The sequence below is a fragment of the Calliphora vicina genome, chromosome 5, assembly GCF_958450345.1.
Source record: "Calliphora vicina chromosome 5, idCalVici1.1, whole genome shotgun sequence".
NCBI classification, from domain to species: domain Eukaryota; kingdom Metazoa; phylum Arthropoda; class Insecta; order Diptera; family Calliphoridae; genus Calliphora; species Calliphora vicina.
The window spans coordinates 69,041,419-69,062,083 of record NC_088784.1 but is presented as its reverse complement, the minus strand read 5'-3'; the positions used below and the strand labels follow the sequence as shown (position 1 = coordinate 69,062,083).

Below are 20,665 nucleotides of genomic sequence, written 5' to 3'. Positions count from 1 at the left end.
ATTGTTAGATTTTGTATGAGGTATTGGAAGAGTTGTCACAACGTTGCCACTTGAGTGATGAATGCCGTGAGGCATTTCATTTGCTGCAGAAACCGCATTTACAAGTAGGTCTCTTGTTAAAGTTTCTTTCATTTCTAACAGTGGATTTATTGCTTTTCCTTTATTACATGTTTGTCCTCCAGAGTCTTCTTTATGCTCACGATTGTATTGCACAAAAAGATTTCTATCCACATCTACCAGAATTGCCAATCGAAATGGATGAGGATGAGGAAACTATAAAAATTGTGCAACTAGTTAAAAGCAACGAGCCCTTGGTAAGTACTTACCATCACACACTATACCAAACTAGTTGGTCTAATTAACAACAGAATAACACACACACAGACTTACTGTGTTTAATCAAATCAGGTTGTATGTCTGTCAAACAACAAAACCAAAAAAAATACATCTATATAATCTTATCTTATTGTATCTGAGAAATTGATCACATTCATCATTATCACCATTTCATTTCATAACATATACACACATATTTTCATTGTCCCTATGTCTGTCTCTCTGTCCGTCTGAACATCCTTGTCGGAATATACATACATATGCAGCAAATTAATTTCATTGTACTGATACTGATTTTATTTTCAATATCGATGCCATTGTTGCATTATTACATTGTCTATGTCACCAGCATCTAATCCTGCAACATTCCAACATTCTACTTACACCTACACCTACAGCCACATGTACATTGTCCTTTCATGTTACACGTATTTATTTAGTCGTCAAATCATTTTTCAATTCTATTTTAAGTTCATAAATGTTATATCCATGTTATCCATACAAAAACATCCATGTAACTACATATACACACATATGTATATTAATATAAATATATAATAAAAAAGCTTTTCTGGCAAACACACATTGTGTCCTGTGAGCTTTAGAATTGTGCTTAACGTTTATCTTATGTCGGCATACAGACCTTTAAAGGATCGAGTTGAAATGCGAAAAATTGCGGATATAAAAAATGCATTATGTATGAGTCATTCTTCTTAAATGAAGTATTAGCCATAGAACCAAAAAGTATATACATATATTCTGGATCCTTATAAAACATTAACACGAAATAAATCCTTTGTGTCTCCGTCTGTCTTTTGAAGACAGGATAGGGCTTCAAGGACGCAGAGCGATGAATTTGTCCAAATACTTTTTGGTGATACTTACTAAGATTACTAAACAGTCTGTTTTCCATGAGCGTCGATATAATGCGCTTCGCCTACAGTTTCTAGCACCAAGTATTGCGAGATCTTCCTCAGCTTGATCATTCCACCTTCTACGCCTTCCTTCGGGATCGAATTCTCATCCATACATATGACATGCGCTAACCAGCTCACAGTGATTTAGAAACGTTTTTTTTTTTTTGTAATTCGGTAATTCGGAAACTATTGGAGATATTGTTACGAAATTTCACATGGTTAGAGCTGAGGTATTTTTGATTTACGTATGTTCAGCTGCCTAGCGCTAATAGGGCCCTTAAAGTTGCTCACCTCGGGTCTCGGGCGATTAAAATATAAATAGTCCTTTGGCTCACTTAAGCGGACACAACACCCCCCAGACCAATCGAAATTTGGCTAATTTAAAAAAAAATTAGGTTTGAGTAAAAAATTATAAAAAGGCAAAGCACTGATCCTCTGCTTGCGTAAGATACAGTTGTTTACTACTTCGAAGTTATAGTCACCAACCAGAAATATATATTAGTCCAACACCCACACCCAGCGAAAAAATTAACACATCCGTGTACGATTTGACACCATTCGGTGACAATAGTGTATCAACACCGTATGTGTACAAATTGTACACGAACGGTGTCAATTTGACAACGAAAAAATTACACCATTCCGTTGCTGAATTGACACCATCCGTTTTCGATTTGAAACCGTTCGTGTACGATTTTATAACAGACCGTTGACAATTTTCACCGTTCGTGTACGATTTGACACCAGACCGTTGTCAATTTGATGCCGCACCGTTGTCAATTTGACACCATACGTTGTCGATTTGATACCGTTCGTGTACGATTTAGTAATTAAAATAAATAATAATTTTTTTATTTTTTATATTTATTTTTAAATACAATAAGAATAAATACTTAAATATAAAATATGTACATATAAAATATTCCATGTTTAAATATGGCAAAACATTGGTGTCAATTGTCGGAGTGAAATTTCAAATAGCATCCCTAATGGTGGCACTGCTTCCCTTATGTCTTCTTTCTAAAAAATAAAATAAATACTTATTATATTCTACATCGCTGTTAATTATATACACATATAGCTCTACTTACCTTTTAAAATTTAAATGTACAAAAACTGAAGGCATATTTATTGTTTCCAGGAATTTTTAAAGTTGTATGTCGTCACTGGATTTGGCGATCTTCTCACTGCCTGGATCTTCATCGGAATCAACTCAAATTCGATATTAAACACAACTACGCTTTTTTTATATTTTGGTTTTTAAACCATTTATTTACTTCACTTTTATCCATTAAATCTATTAAAATTTTTTAATGTAAAAAAAATTAAAACTCACTTATAAAAACAAAGCAGAGCAACTCATGTTGAGATGCGTTAGCGAATAATTTAAAACACTGCGTTGTCGATTCGTACCCGTTTGTTTACAAATTGTAAACGTACGGTGTCAAAAAAAGTGACACCAACCGTTGTCGATTTTGCAACGTCGTTTTTCCCTCAGTGCACCTTAAAATAAACCGATCGACTCAGCATTACTTTCTGGATGGCCGGCTTTCAATGTAAAGCACAGGTCGCAATTTTGAAGATATATCGATAAAATTTGGTCCCGGATGAAGCTTATTTGAAACTGATTGAAATCAGTACATTTTTTCACCTAGACCCCATACAAATGTGCTCCCGAAGGTATCCACATAAATTTCTCCACAAATAAGTATTTTATAAAATTTAATTTAAAATTTATTTTCAGAATAATCCATAGTTGGTTATATCTCCCATAAAAGCCCACTTCCGACAAATTACTTTAACGAGCACAAATATCTTAAAAATATTGTGGTATCTACATAAAATTTAACACAAATAAGTTTCATATAGACATAAATCACACGACCTAACTTCATGGCGATCCATAATTGGTCATAGCTCATATATAAGGTGCACTTCGATAATCACTTTAATGAGGTTAAATCTCATCAAAATGTTGAAATCCTATTAAATTTTACTCACATGAAAAAAAATTATTGAAATTTTAAAATAAAAATTATACTTTCTTACTTGTGGGTCTTGAAAATGGGCAAAATGGGTCAAGTGGATCCATATTTTTTGATAGAAATGTGAGACAACCTCCAAAAAGGTTGATATATAGTTTGAAATCGATGTCTTCCGATTGGGATGCACCAAGGATAATAATTCAGACACAATTTTTCAACAAAATCGGTCAAGAACTCTCTGAGTTAGAGAGGTGTTTTCTCTAATCCATGTAACTTATTACCTATTGTTCTTAGAAAAATGAGTCCCAAATAGTATAGATAGCTATGTCATCAATATTTCGATAAAAAAAATTAAAAAGGTTTGACATTTTTGGTCGCTTAGTGGTGTGCGAGTTGGATATCTATCAAAATAAATGTTTGGTAACTCAAAACATAAAAAAATCAAAAAAACCCTTCGTTAGAAGGGTATACATTAGAGTGCTCCAAAAAAAAATCGCGAATTTTGACCGTCCCCCATCTAGAATTGTTCTATGTATTGTAGAAACATGTGTAAAATATTAGGATGATAGGATAACGTTAACTGGTGGCGCAACGACGCTGAAGTTTTGATGTGCATTTACAAGGGGAAAAACAGCAATTTTTTTCAGTTTTTCTAAAAAATTTGCCATTAAATAATGACTTTTACAATTTAATTTTAAAGAATTAAAATGTGTACGTAATTGTTGTTATAATAAGATATAAAAGACAAAAATTGGTTAAAAAATGTTCAAGTTATTAAATAATCGCCAGGCCATTAACGTGTCTCAGACCACTAGAACAAGAAATGTACGAACAAAATTAACATATTTTGCGATATAATAAAAAAAATAAATAAAAGCTAATTTTTACTTAAAATATATCCATATTCACTTGTATATGACATTTTGTCTTAGTAGGATATCGTTAACCTATTCGCAGATATGACCAAAAAAAAATAATTTTTGTAACGGCAGTTTCAAAACTCCATTTTCAAATTTTTAAAAATTTTGTTAAACAAATTTTAGAATTTTTTGATCATCACATGTGGATTTATTGGCAACATAATTGTAAATAAAAATGTGAAAAAAGTATGTCAATACCTCCTATAGTTTTTCCGTACCTGCGATATAAATTTTGCGATTTTCGAGAAAAACTAATTTTTGGCGAATGAGCCCAATTTCCTTACTGTTATTAATTTTAAGTAAAATCTGTTCAGAATATAATAGTCCAGGTAATTTTAAATATAGTCTGAAAGATTTCCAAAAATCGGAAAACGTTAACCCTTAAATCGTGAAGGTCAAAGGTCAAATTTTTCAATATTTGGATATCTCTTGGAAAGATAGTGAATGTTATATATTTTTGGGCCGATTTTAATGAAACTTAAGAAAAATATAACATGATGTCTAGTATTTATAATAACAGCACAAAAATTAAAATTAACCCTTAATACCACTTGGGGTTGAAATGACCCCAAACTTCTAAAACCATAAAATAATTGTTAATTTCAATAGTGCTGATCAAAATTTGGTTTTTATAGGAAACAAAATTTTAAAATATTGTATTGTGTATTAGAAAATAGTATTACTAATCCATTCTGAAAAATGTTCCCAATTTTGTTCAATTTTGACCATACATTTATCAAACGGCAGAATATTGTATTTATACCTGATTTTTGCGTTAATAACGTAATTAATATTTTATTGAGGTTTTTTGAATTATAAAATTGATTTTAAGCCTTTATTGCACTTTCGGTTTATTAAATTTAAAAAATAACTTAAATGATTCAGTTTATTTAATTCTGAAAAACATTAAATTTAGCACCATTGATATTGAATGTGTTTTTCGTGATTTTAAAAGATCAGGTTCATTTGGACCCCAAGAGCTATTAAGGGTTAATTTCCATTTTTGTGCTGTTATTGTAAATACTAGACTTCATGTTATATTTTTCTTAGGTTTCATCAAAATCGGCACAAAAATATATAACATTTCGCTATCTTTCCATTAGAAATTCCAAATATTGAAAAATTTGACCTTTGACCTTCACGATTTAAGGGTTAACGTTTTCCGAGTTTAGGAAAACTTTCAGTCTAAATCGGAAAAAATATTTTTTAACATGATTTTTTTTTAACCAAAAGCTTTTTTGTTCGCTAAATATTAAAAAAAATTTAAAAACAAAAAAACTTTTTTTTTAAAATTTAAAAAAAAACAATTCGACATTTTTTTCAAAAAAATTAAAAAAACAACTTTAGAAAAAAAATATATAAATTTTGTTTACCTAAAAATATTTAAGACTTTTATTTTGAAGTATAATTTGGTGAAGGGTATATAAGATTCGGTACAGCCGAATATAGCTCTCTTTTTAAATTTTAAATTATTTATAGAACGTTTACGGTATTATTTGGGTAAAGGTATTAGATATAACAATAGCTTAGTGGCAACGGTATTTATATTACATTTTGCTGTATTTCAATAAAATATAGTAAATATTTCGAATCGGACGGACATTCCCAATATTGATAAAACATGGTGAACTATGGAACTTAATATTATGATTTTTTAAAACGAAAAATGGAGAATTAATAATTTCATCAATTAAAAGTCCGGTTTAAAAATTTAGATTTTCTAAATATTGTGTAAAATGTTAAGTATTTATATGTATATACTTTAAACCGGGATCATAACATATTAAAACAATTTTATTAAAATTGAGATACAGTAAGAATTAATGGAATATATAACATAATTTGTTTATTATCCAGATTTTATTATGTTTGTCTCGAAATTCACAGTATTTAAAGCGTTTAATTATGAGAGAAAATGGCAATTGTATTTGAATGTTTCAATTCCTTTAGATGAATATTTGAAAATCATATATGTATGAACTGTTATATATAGAGTGTGTGTTGTATTTCGCACTGTGCGAAAAACGGAAACATGTATGAGAATTTTCACAAATATTTCAATGGCGACACTGTGTCGTTCATGTCTCGTTTCTATTCATGTATTCTCTATTGTCTAATATTAATTAATTTTCATTTTATTTCAATTTTTCATAGAGGTTTTTTATGACACTTTTATAGTTTTGTATTTTTCCTTTCATTTTCATTTCGTTTGATATTTTCAAAATATAAGGAAATATGTATCTAAACATATTTTTATTTAACTGTTAAAGAACATTTAAGAATAAATTAATATATACAATAAAAAAGGGCGCGTTTATTCTTAGACACTTTTTGTTATTTCTTTTCTTTTGACATGAACTGATTAGTGTTTTACCAGCTCATGATTAGGCTTTTCAATATTGTTTTAGATAGAAACATTTAACCCAACATCATTTTTCCAAAATTCTTCATTAACATTCATTCATTCATGTACATACTTATATTGATTAATTTTCATCTTCATGCTCATCACTTGTGATACATTTTTCTTAAAATAATTTGCAAACTTTTATTTGAAAACTAAAATCGAAAAAAAAAACTATTATTGCAAAACATAATTTCAATGTATTCATCTAAACAAATCGATACGTGTTTCTTTTTTTTATTTCATTTGTTTGTATATTTTATTTAATTTGTTTATTAAAATATTTAAAAAAAAAAAAATATACGAAAATATATATAAAAAAATATCACAGACAGGAGCACAAAGTGCGGAACCAATTGTTGTAAGTAAATGTCCTTCACAATTTCTTGTAAAAGAGAAAATCAAATCACATTAAGAAAATTTCTATTTATAATCAAACATACACTGTAACACACAAAATTTGTAAATAATTACACTTGGAGAAACTATGGCAATAATTTTAAATAAACTTACTGAAATTCTGTAGTTTTTAAGTAATATTAATGTAGATTTTATTTATTTTTTTAAACATTTGTACAATATAAATTTATACAAAGTATTGGCCATTGTTAGCTATGACCTTTTCCCATCATTCTGGCAACATATGGATTTCGAGCCAAAAGAACGGCTCATCTTTTGAGGCCATGAACAAATCCAGCCAATATCGGTTACTCTATTCCAAAGTGAAGCGTATCCCAAAGACAGTTTTCTGCATCGAACGAAACAAATAGTAATCGGACGGTTCACGGTCTGGACTATAAAGCGGGTGAAGCAAAACTTCATTCTAAATTCTTTTTAACTGCTATTGCAACATGTGGCCGAGCGTTGCCATGATGGAATATTAAGGATCTGACCGCATATTCTGGGTTTTTTCTGCTCGCTTCAAACGAAGCAGTTGTGTTCGGTACAGGTTCCCTGTGATGGTCTGGTCAGATTTCAGCAGCTCATAATAGATAGGAACCTTTTGCTAACACCAATTAGCGTCATGGATATTTGGCTTTGGTGTGGATTCGGCTGGTTGGCCGGGCTTCACGTACGATCTATTACGCTTCGGCTTATCGTAATGGATCCATTTTTCATTGCAAGCAATGATTCGGTGCAAAAATAATTTTCTTCTATAGCGTTCAAGCAGCATTTCAGATATACAAAATCGTCTTTCAAGGTCTCTCAGCTTCAATTCGTATGGTACCCAATTTCCCTGCTTTTGGATGAATCCTGCTGCTTGCAAACATTTGTTGAATGTTGAGTTTGACAACAATCTTCATGGAGTAATGCCTCCAATTCTTGGTCTTCAAACATTTTTGGCTGGCCTGGGCGATCTTTGTCTTCCGTGTCAATATCACCACTTCTGAACCGAACAAACCATCTCTCGCACATTGAAACCGATAAAACACATTCATCATAAGTCGATTTAGAGGATTTGAAGAAACGCTTGAATTGATATCGTAGTCACATTACATTACAAATCATTCTAACATGCTCGTATTTCCAAACCCAAAACCTTTCTGTAACTAAGCTGCGAATTTCAGTAAGTTTATTTTGTTGCTGCTTTTATATAGTCAAAAACATACACTTAAAACATTTGTGTCGTACTTTGTCTTTGTAGAAAATTAAGTCAAAATTATTAGATTTTATGTTTTATGTAAATACATATCTTCATTTATGTTTCTAGAGACTAAGTATTACAATTTTTTGTTAGTAAATCCAAGTTTTAATGCTTTTAGGGAGCCACCATAAAAACGGACGAGGAGACGGGTAAAATAATCATAGCCCGTATTATGCATGGTGGAGCAGCCGATCGTTCGGGACTTATACATGTGGGCGATGAGGTGATTGAAGTCAATGGTATTAATGTTGAGGGTAAAACACCTGGTGATGTTTTAAGTATATTGGTAAGTAATTAAGCCCTAAAATTAGATTAAGAATTGATGCAATTGTATTGGTAATTATAGCAAAATTCAGAGGGTACCATAACATTTAAATTGGTGCCATCCGATGGCAAGGGTGCTCAACGTGAGTCTAAAGTACGGGTACGTGCTCATTTCAATTACAATCCGGAAGTGGATCCTTATATTCCTTGTAAAGAAGCGGGCTTAGCATTTCAACGTGGTGATATTTTACATATTGTATCACAGGTTAGTTTGGAAATTAATTATTTAGCATTTTAATTATATTTTTAATGTTTCAATTTTAATTTTATTTTTAAGGATGATGCTTATTGGTGGCAAGCTCGCAAAGAATCAGAGCGTACTGCTCGTGCGGGTCTTATACCAAGTCGTGCCTTGCAAGAAAGACGTATTCTACACGAGAGAACGCAACGTGATGTTAGTGATGGAGAGTCTAAAAGTAAGATTAACAGAGAGATAATAATGTTTAGTATTATATTTTTCCGGAATATTTCCCATTGTCGATGGAAACTTCAAAGGCATTTCATTTGATATATACATTGTCAATGTACATATATAACTCATTTTTGAAAATATCGGATTTTGCTGATTTTCAATACCAAAAATTATCATGAATAAATTTTATATATTGGACCGACTCGTGAATCAGTAGTCAACCAAAACAATGACAGACATTCAAACAAATCGATTTCCCTATATATAAAGATCCAGAATATAATATTGTTACGTTTTTACCTTTTAAAAACAGTGGTTTATTTCCTTTAAATAAACCGGATACTTTTGTAACAACTCTTTACTTATTTAAAATGTACAACAATAACAGTTTAAATTGACACACAGTGTTTTTCTACATGTTTATAAATTCGCAGAAATACACACACTTTATAATATACAAGTATACACTGGTAATGCAGTTGATGTCTTTAGAATCGATATTTTTTGAAAATAAATCTAGCATTTCTAAACGGCTGGTGCGATCGGAATAAAATGTAATGTGGTCGTAGCCAAGGAGAATTCAAGTTTAAGTTATTAAAATAGGACCTACAAATGCTCCAGGGGCGGCGCTATGGGTGCTCAAATTACGATACCTTCGACATGTAAATTGTTTAAACACGTGCCATTTTTTTGTTTTCCATCCGATTTCAAATATTTTTTTATTTTTGGAAAGCGTTCTGCTAGGTGCTATTTATCTCTTATAATCTCCATTATATAGGCATTTCAAAATTTAAATTTTAAAATGCCTCTGTCCTCTTTTTTACAATTTTTATGTTAGTTAGACAGTGAAATTACTAATAATATACAAAAGATTTCAGAAAAATATCAATTATGAATCCAAAAATAAACGATTTCAATTTAAAAATTCCAAAAATAGTAAATTTTTGCTGTTTTTTTGGACGAAAAGGTGATTTAACTCTTATTTTATTAAAAAAAAACTTTCTTTAAGAACATATAACAATTTTATGTTTTTCTGTAAGGTATCTTTACGAAGAACATTTTGGTATAAAAATATGTATTTTTTGAATATGTCGGCCTTACGCCCTTTGGAAATCGACCAATTTTTTATCAAAATTTTAATATTGGGCCACATGTTCTAAAATCCCAAAGCTGAGATCAAAAAAGGAAAGCAACTTTGGAAAACTTGATATGTTCCCTATTTCTCCCCAAACCATTTTCCCAGCCCCGAAGGAAATGTGTATTATATGGGCAAAAATGTAAAAAATACCATTTTTGGGATTTTCGCTCCAATCTTTAGGAATTGCGGGATTTCCTTTGAACTTTTGACAAGTTTTTTTTTATACTTTGTTCGGACCAGCCGTTTAGAAATGCCAGATTTATTTCCAAAAAATATCGATTCTGCCCCACTGTGCGATACTTCAAATTAGACTGTATGGTGTTCTCACAGCCAATTTATATACACTACATTATCACCTAGAAAGCTCTAGTTCTACAATGATCTTAAAACTAGAATATTCGAATACCAGAGCTTTCGATGTTAATCATTCAGTGTTGCCATACTTACAAACAAAAAATAATTTCAATAATATTTCGTATACATTTCGTTCCATGGCCATTTCGAGATATCCTTTATTTCAACAACAATTTTTTGTTTCAAATTTAAAAGTTACTTACAATTGAAATTGAATTTATATAAAATTTTAACTTTGAACTTCGATAATACTCATAGTGAAACAGGTCCATCACTGCTCTATTCCGAATAGGTGATATTTGCTTTTTAACTTAACTTCTTCTTCTTCTATATTCCATTGCTATTATTTTTCTACATTAAAACCTATTTCATATTTCCCACTTCGACGTGATCTTTCACAAAATATTTAACCAAAAATTTTTTAAATCTAATTCTTAACTATTTAAATAATCATTAACCTTTAACTCACTAATCACTAAACTCATAAACATTTTCTTTTAATCGCCTATTTAACGTTCCCGTCTTTACTTCCCCCGCATTTAACTAAAACCAAAAACATAACCAACCATCTTTAACAACAAATTGGCTTTTATAAATCAAAACATAAAACCAAAAAAAAAAAATCATTAACAAACTAAAATCAGAAGGATCATGTACCTCAATATGTAACACCCCGCCCGGTTCGCCAATGCTACGCTCTAGTAGTAGTACATCATCATGTCGTCAACCAAAAACTAAAAAAATCATGTACGATTTAACAGAGAATGACGATTTCGATCGTGAAATGATTGCCACCTATGAAGAAGTTGCCAAATTGTATCCACGTCCTGGCATTTATAGACCAGTGGTTCTTATTGGAGCCCCCGGTGTCGGACGCAATGAGCTGAGAAGACGTTTAATAGCCAGGGATCCAGAGAAATATCGCAGTCCTGTGCCATGTAAGTTCTAATGCACTTTAAACTTAAAATATTATATTCATTAATTTGCAAACAATTCTTTAGACACCACTCGCCCCATGCGCACCGGTGAGGTTGCGGGCCGTGAATATATCTTTGTTAGCCGTGAGAAAATGGATGCCGATATTGAGGCTGGCAAATTTATTGAGCATGGTGAATACAAAGGCCATTTGTATGGCACTTCAGCGGAGAGTGTCAAATCGATTGTTAATGCTGGTTGTGTTTGCCTATTGAGTCCTCACTATCAGGCGATTAAAGCTTTGAGAACTGTTCAACTGAAACCGTTTCTCATTCATATTAAACCACCGGAATTTGATGAACTTAAAAAGACTCGTACTGATTCAAGAGCTAAATCGACATTTGATGAATCAAATGCCCGAGGTTTTACGGTAAGTTTAAGGAATCCCATATATTGTAGATAATATTTTTCATCTCACAAAAAATACCTATTTTGATGATCTCGACAAATATTATTTTTTGGAAGGGATAAAAAAAATTGGAGAAACGTTGGACAAAGTGCATAGAGCTCAAAATAAACTATTTTTTTATTCAAATACCTGTGTGACATTTTGACCCACCCTCTTAATATTAATATTTCATAATAATGTTCGACAAAAATTAAATATTTACATTTATATTTTATTAATCATAGAGAAATACACATAGAGCGGAAACTTTCCTATCAAAGATCTAACATTAGAGTGTCCCTTAGAATTAAATTTTTTGAAATGTTGAAACCATACCCGCTAAAAACTTTCGTAATGACCTAAAATACCACCAAAAAAATGTTTAGCTTGTTCTAAGAATGGCAACCCGTGAGGTACATTTACAAGGGGAAAAAATTAATTTTTTTCAGTTTTTTTTAAATTTTTGCCACTAAATAATTACTTTTGTAATTTAATTAAAAAGAATCGAAATATGTACGTAATTGTCGTTCTAATAAGATATAAAAGACAAAAATTGGTTAAAAAATGTTAAAGTTATTTAAAAATCGCCAGGCCATTAACGTGTCTCAGGCCACTAGAACAAGAAATGTAGGAACGAAATTAACATATTTTGAGAAATATTAAAACAAAAGTTTATTCTTACTTAAAATATATCCATATTTACTTTTATGTAAATGAGTTTTTATCTTCATAGGATACAGTTAACGTATACGCAGGTATAACCAAAAAAATATATCTTTTAACGGCAGTTTCAAAACTGCAATTTCAAATTTTAAAAAATTTTGTTAAACAAATTTCAGAATTTTTTGGTCATCACATGAGGATTTATTTACAACATAATAGGAAATATAAATGTAAAAAAGTATGTCAATACCTCCTATAGTTTTCCGTACCTGCGATATAAATTTTTAGATTTTCGAGAAAAACTTATTTTTTGGCCATATTTTGGCCATATTTCGAGAAAAACTTATTTTTTGGCCATATTTTGGCGAATGAGCCCAATTCCCTTACTGTTATTAATTTTAATTAAAAACTGTTCAGAATATTATAGGTCAGGTAATTTTAAATATAGTCTGAAAATTTTCTTAAATCGGAAAACGTTAACCCTTAAATCGTGAAGGACAAAGGTAAATTTTTTCAATATTTGGAATTTCTAATGGAAAGATAAATGTTATATATTTTTGGGCCGATTTTGATGAAACTTAAGAAAAATATAAAATGAAGCACAAAAATGGAAATTAACGATTAAGAGCACTTGGGGTCAAAATGACTGTGTTTTTCGTGATTTTAAAAGTTCAGGGTCATTTGGACCCCAAGTGCTATTAAGGGTTAATTTCCATTGTTGTACTGTTATTGTAAATACTAGACTTCATGTTATATTTTTCTTAAGTTTCATCAAAATCAGTCCAAAAATATATAACATTTCGCTATCTTTCCATTAGAAATTCCAAATATTGAAAAATTTTACCTTTGACCTTCACGATCCTTATAGATAGCGGAGTAGATTAAGCCATATCCGTCTGTCTGTTGAAATCAATTTTCTGAAGAACCCAAATATCTTCGGAATCCAAATCTTCAATAATTCTGTCAGACATGCTTTCGAGAAGTTTCCTATTTAAAATCAGCAAAATCGGTCCACAAATGGCTGAGAAATGAGGAAAAAACCAGGGCAACCTAGATTTTTGACATTTGCAACAACGTATATAGGTTAGGTTACGTGGGTTGCTCGCAATTTAGCGAGTTCACTCGGAGGCCCTGTGGCCCATTGTGGTACCCTTAGAAATACTATACCCTTATGCTGAAATTTCGTACATAAAGTGAGAATAGTTTCCCTCCCTAATTTCGTTGACCATGTGATTCCTGTGGTCCCCGTGGGAACCAACCGGTACTTCTAATAAATCTGATCATATTTACTAGTGACACATCTCTGAGACAGTCCAGATCATGGAAAAGAGCTCTACCATGATGTAGTAGTCTACACGCAGAGAAAAAATATAGTTGGGCATTGTTACTGTAACCATTTCAATATTGTTACAAGTTTTTTAACTATATTATAGTCACAGTAACCATTTACATGATTGTGGTAACCATAATATGGTTAATTTACGATTCACATGATTGTATCAACCATATATATGGTTACAGTAAAGAAATATATGTTTGTGACAACCATTCATATGATGAAGGACTTATCATATTATGTTGCTCTCGGCTTATCATAATCTGAGAACAACATATTATGATAAAATTATTCATCATAAATATGGTTGCCACAAACATATATTTGTTTACTGTAACCATATATATGGTTGATATAATCATGTGAATCGTAAATTAACCATATTGTAGTTACCACAATCATGTAAATGGTTACTGTGACTATAATATTGTTAAAAATCTTGTAACACTATTTAAATGGTTACAGTAACCATGCCCAATTTTATTTTGTCTCTGCGTGTATGCTCTTGTAAGGCTGGGCATTCACATAGAAGGTGCTGTACCGATTCCTCCTCCTCTTCATCTAAACAACTTCTACAATATCTATAACGTGGGTAGCCCATACGTTCCGACATATGTCCAATCATACAGTGTCCAGTAATTATACCTGTAACAAGCCTAATCGAATTCCTGCTAAGAGACAAAAGAGTCCTAATTCTATCCTCTGTCAACAACGTATATAAGTCCATAGTAAGTTGGACCTACAATGGGTCAAAATCGGAAAAAATATTTTTTATCTCAATTTTTTTTTTCACCAAAAAAAAATTTTAAAAACAAAAAAAAACTTTTTAACTTTTTTTTTAAATTTAAAAAAATTAAATATTTAAAAAAAAATAAATTTAAAAAAAAATTAAATAACACTTTTTCCAAAAAATTAAAAAAATAAATTTTGTTTGCCTAAAAATATTTAAAATTTGTATTTTGAAGTATAATTTGGTGAAGGGCATATACAATTCAATTTTATTGTTAACAAATTATTTGAAAATCTCTGGTTTTAAATATATTTTATTAAACTATTCGAATTATATTTTTACTTGTATAATAGAGAAAACTTAAAAATTATACGATTACTTGAATAAAAAAATTAAGAACTTTTATTCGAATTAAATAAAAGTCGAATAAATGCTAACCCTAATAGTTAGTTTCTGTTTAAATATTGTGGCACTTATCTTATTTAATATTGCACACCACTGTTTTAAAAGCTTTTGAAAAGCTATAAAAGCTTTTACAAATGTTGCCATCTTAATTTTTACTATTACATACTATTAAAACATTTGTTATTTTCTTTTATTTTTTAGGATGATGAATTCAATGACATGCTTAAATCTGCGGAACGTATTGACTTCCTTTATGGCCACTTTTTCGATGATGAAATACTCAATGCTGATTTAGTAGCAGCATTTGAAAAACTCGTCAACACTGTACAAAGACTTGAGAATGAGCCATTATGGGCTCCATCATCGTGGGTCCAATAAATCAGTTTTTCTTTTTTTTTTTTTTTGAAATGGCAAAATAGAAAAGGCAGCTAAAATCTGTGGGTAGCTTGGTAGAAATGAAATGAAGGAATATATAATGGAAAACTGACAACAACAACAAAAATACACAAAAGACAAAACACTGCTACAAAAAAATGCCAAATAAACAAAAATATTAAAACTAAAATTATGAAAATGAAAACAAATTTCAAAACCAAAAACTAAAAAAGAAAATCATACCAGAAAAACACCAAATTCACTTATTTAGAAGAAACCAAATGAAACATTAAACAATTATCTATTTTTAAGTAGAAAACCAGACTCATAAGATGCATACAAAATATATTCAGTTCAATACTTAAGAATTATGAATAAAACAAAACAAAAAAATTCACTCGTTATTTAATGAAAATTGTTATTGAATTCCTGCTCTTTATTGAAAATAAATTACATTCAAACAAACAAACACACACACATAATTATAAATAAATACATTTAAACATGCATATAAACATTTTCAAAATAAGTATTAATTAAAAGATTAATTGACTCAATTTAACAACAACTGTTAAAATTTCAAAACCAAAATAGAAAATAACCGTTGCCAACTCTTTTTTTTAATATACAGACAATTACTATTAAAGTGACATATTTTTTTTTAAATTCAATAATTTTAAACAAATTTTTGAATGTACCTTGCTAAATGTTTAATTAAATTAAAAAAATAATAATAATAAAAATAAAACCAACAATAAGCAACAAAATGAAATTGTATAAATAAACAAATTTAAAATACAGATAAACAATGAAAACAATACAATAATAAAAAACAAAACCTGTAATTAATACATAAATTGTTAAAATGAATGGAGAGAAAATAATATTGATCTATTTTACTACTTATTGACAAAATTAAGAAAATTTAATGAAAAATGTCCATTATTGAAATGAAAATTTAACTTTACATTATGATGACTATTTATTTATGTACATGTATCTTAAAGAAACAATAAATAAATAAAATGATAAAATTGAAATCCAAAGCAAAAAAACAAAACAAATCCATAATTAAAGAATTTATTAAAAATGTTTAATGTTGAAAATAAGAAACCAAAGAAAAAATATTGTGTGTAATTGTTATTTATCATGAACAAAAAAAAATTAATTAAACCAACAACAAAACAAATAATAAGAAATGTATAAATTTCAAATAAAATAAAATTATTATGAAAAACAAATTCCACAAGGTTTTATTTTAAGGATTTAAAGTGCACAGTTGGGCAGAATCGACATACGGCAAAGCTCTGTGTAACGAATTATATAATGTCAGACATTTTTTATATCGAACAACATTGGGGAGGATCCATGTGAAAGCGGACAGCAGACGGATTTACCATCTCCGATTTTAATGAAATTTACCTCATATCAGTGACGATTTGAAAATTGAAAAATTGTCTAAAATTATATACACATAATTGCCCATAACTTTGAAACTACTCAAAGACCAGCATAATTTTTGACTCCATTTTAAAGCCAAATATATTATCTTTAAAATTAGGTGAATAAAATTGTTTACTTCCAAAAGGTCAATATTCGGAGTATATATTTCAATGTAAAAAATATCAAAGATCGAGGTGTTAAAAATTCAAGAAGAACATGGTATGAAGACACCTATACTCTCTACTATATTCGTGCAAAATAATTTCGATGGCGACTCGTTTTTCTAGCTGTAATGGAAGCGGAGAATACGAATTTTTTAAGCTCCGAGTTAATATTAAGCTGTCGATACTTCAGATCCATTAATTTTCACATGATTTTTACAAAAGTGAAAATTTTCCACACTTCCACCTGTAGTAATTGAACTATTATTTTGCAGTGAATCCATGGAAGAATTTCTCTTTAGCCACCAAGACGATGAAATTAATGAAAGTGAAGAAGACCTGTTTGATTTAAAAGGCTTAGTGGGTTAAATTCCATTTTTTAATACAGTTATTCTTACCCTGAAGGAAACCTGGGGACAAGTGTCTCCAAGTCACCAGTTTTGTCGACTATTTTGGTGACTTTTTAGCGACATTGTCAACGAAGACGACTCTTCCATCTGTTATGAATTCATACCATTTCGTTTTTTAATTTGTTTAATACAACGTCAAATATTAACAAAATATGCAGTTTCATTATTTATATCTACTTCAGAAAAGTACCAAAAGTGTAGATTAGAATTACTAAAATGTACTAGTGAATAAGTACCTAGTAGGGTATTCATTCGACTAAAGATCGTTCGATTAATCGAATAATTTCTTACGAATAATTATTCGAACAATTTAAAAATGGCCATTTTCGAATAACGAATAATTCGAACAATTTTATGTAGAATAATCGAATAAAACGAATAAATGTTCATATATATTTAAATTTATTAAATTGCTTAAAATTTTTCATAATTCCAAATTTAAATAAGTAAAATGACTCACAAAAATTGTATTGTTTCTGAAATTCGACAAATAACTAAAGACAAAGGGACTTTCGATCACTATAGATGAGTATTCCGATAGCTCCTTCTATAAATATTACTACAAGAAGTTACAATTCTAAAAACAAATCTTTCAACATTTTTGACTTAGGACTTGAACCAATGAAAATAAAAGGTACGGAATAAAATTAGAAGAATCGCAATTAATAATCAAAATATTAACTTAGATTAAAGTGGAGTTAAATGTGATGGAGAATGTGATTTTGAAACGGTCGTCGAAAGTGATACATATTGCGGATGACATTTATAATGATAACGTTGAAATAGACAAAGGCCATGATCTTAAAATATATTTAAGTGATGTTATTAACTGGGTACGTAAGTGTTTCAAAATATTTAATAAATCGAATGATAAACACAAATATTTCAATCTAACGTTTTGCTGCAAGAAAAGCATGGAGTTCGTCTTATACATGATTTTGAACATCTTAGTCTAACATGGTAATAAACTTTTTGCGTATTTGTAAATGCGTCAATCAAATTAGCCATGTTCACTGACAATGATATCAAGCTTTGGACAGATTTATGTAATTTCCTACGACAACTTGATTAGGCAAATATTCGGAACCCTGATAGAACTTGAGGGTATAATACAATTTGTTATAAATAATTTAGATAAAGTGAATAATTCATTTACTAAAGAATTAGTTACTCATTTTAAAACCCGAATTAATGAACGACATACAAAAGTTCTTAATACGTTTATATTGTACTTAAATTCAGGATCATGTCCAACTAGCTCAAATTTTTAAAAGCATAGCTCCAAAACGGTTTTGCTAGTCAATTGTTTTGTAGATTGTTCGGGAGTTAATCTGATCAGAATATTTCTGATGCAAATTTAATGATGGTTTTTGTTTTCGAATGTTTTTTAACATTATCAATACTTGAATTGTTAACTTTAACGTTATTTTTTGTTTTTTTTAACAATAAAATATTAAAAAAACCGGCATCAATACTTCATTCTTTACTTTTTTAAAAAAAATTAAATTATTCGAATAATTCGATTAATTTTAAACGTGTGATCGAATTATTCGAACAAGTTAAAATCTCTTATTCGAATTATTCGTTTTATTCGAACAAGAGAAAAATCGAATAATTCGAATACCCTAGTACCTAGTCAATAGTAATATCGTCCGTAGTAGACTTCCAATGACACGCACATGTTAAATGTCTATATTAAATAGCATTGTCTGGGGTAAAATAAGTCACTATTACTGGTGACTGTGTCAATAGTAAGTCAGTATAGTTTCACTATTGACACTTCCTGCAAGGTACTTATGAAATTCTTTAAGGTCTTGGTTTGAATACCATGATTTTGTAGTCGTTATTAATTTGGCATAGAAAAAGTGGTCATCTGACCTATAGTGCCTTAGTATTCAAACTTTTTTGGCTGGCCTGGGCGATATTTGTCTTCCGTGTCTCACACGTTGAAACCAGAAGGCAGAATCGAAATTTTTTGCAAATAAATCTGGCATTTCTAAACGGCTGGTCCGATCGGACCATTGGGGGTAGCCAAGGAGAATTCGAGTTTAAGTTATTAAAATGGGACCTACAAATGCTCCAGGGGCGACGCTATGGGGGCTCAAAGTAGGGTACCTTCGACATGTAAATTGAAAAACATGCTTGCATGTGCTATTTATCTCATAAAATTTCGAAGTTATAGGCATTTTAAATTTTCAAAAATATAGGTCGGACTTTTGGACCGAATGAACACGAATTTTTTTTTTTTGGTTAGGCAACTAAATTATAAATAACATATAAAAGATTTCGGAGCAATATCAATTACGAATCCAAAAATAAACAATTTTCAATTTAAATATTCAAAAAATAGTTGATTTTTGCAGTTTTTTGGACGAAAAGGTGACTTAACTCTTTTTTTATTAAAAATAAAATTCTTTAACCTTAGAAAGATAATCTTATTCATGCGTAAAATTTACGCATGCGTTTTGGAAAGCGCAATTTTGGCTTTTTGTTGATTAATTTAAAATAAACTAATGTTGATTACTTTTTTCAATACAGTTGAATATGTTTATATATATTTATTATCAGAAAAAACAAAAGAACAATTCAGTAATTAACAAAACTATTGTTGAAAGAGTATGCGTAAATTTTACGCGATTATCTTTCTAGGGTTAAGAACATATAACAATTTTATGTTTTTCTGTAAGGTATCTTTACGAAGAAAATTTTGGTATAAAAAACATGTCCAAAACTATAAGGAAACACTGAACAAAATGAAAATCGTTATACGGGGGTTTTCAAGGTTTCTGATTTCAAATCTGAGGTACCTATCACTTTGGTTTTCCATATTTAATTTAAATTTTAAATTTATTTAAATAAACTTAAAAATTCGAACAAATTGCATTGTATATACTTATTTCAACACTTTGCTCACAAATAAAAAGACTTTGACCAATTGCTAAGCAGTCGCCGTTATTTTTTTACAAAAACAAAACTTGCAGTTGTTTGCTTTAATGTTTTCTTTATCGATTACCAACAACAAAAAATGCATTCATGAAAGTTCAAAAAATGACTTTTTGCCTCAAAAATTTGGAGTGCAGGTCCCTGTTTGACGTACTATAAATTCCGAAATACAATTATATTTATTTGTAATACAATTGACAATTTTTCACATACATACATAATTCTCGAAAATACAAAGGGAAATGTAGCCGAAGTACAACTTTTAACAAAATTCTTGGTCTTAAAAAAATAATAAAAAATAAATAAAAAGTTTAAATGCAGAGCAATCATTTTATTCATTTCTATTATTAGATTCGTTATGTTTCAAATGCAACTAGCTTTCGATATAAAAACGGATATAA

General features: G+C 29.7%; 1 protein-coding gene across 3 annotated transcripts in view; it reads left to right on the top strand.

Moving 5' to 3' along the window:
* The window catches only part of metro (membrane palmitoylated protein 7-like protein metro), a 56,676-nt gene extending 40,128 nt beyond the window's left edge, over nt 1-16,548 (top strand). For 2 of the 3 annotated variants that reach the window (XM_065513826.1, XM_065513827.1), the window contains 8 exons: nt 9-104; nt 183-314; nt 8,326-8,493; nt 8,554-8,736; nt 8,809-8,947; nt 11,080-11,373; nt 11,437-11,780; nt 15,134-16,548. In XM_065513826.1, coding sequence (XP_065369898.1) covers nt 9-104; nt 183-314; nt 8,326-8,493; nt 8,554-8,736; nt 8,809-8,947; nt 11,080-11,373; nt 11,437-11,780; nt 15,134-15,310 — 1,533 coding nt within the window. In that variant the 3' untranslated portion in view covers nt 15,311-16,548. The remainder of the gene's footprint in view (nt 1-8; nt 105-182; nt 315-8,325; nt 8,494-8,553; nt 8,737-8,808; nt 8,948-11,079; nt 11,374-11,436; nt 11,781-15,133) is intronic. The other variant, XM_065513828.1, reaches the window with a different exon arrangement.
* The last annotated feature ends 4,117 nt before the right edge of the window (nt 16,549-20,665 follow it).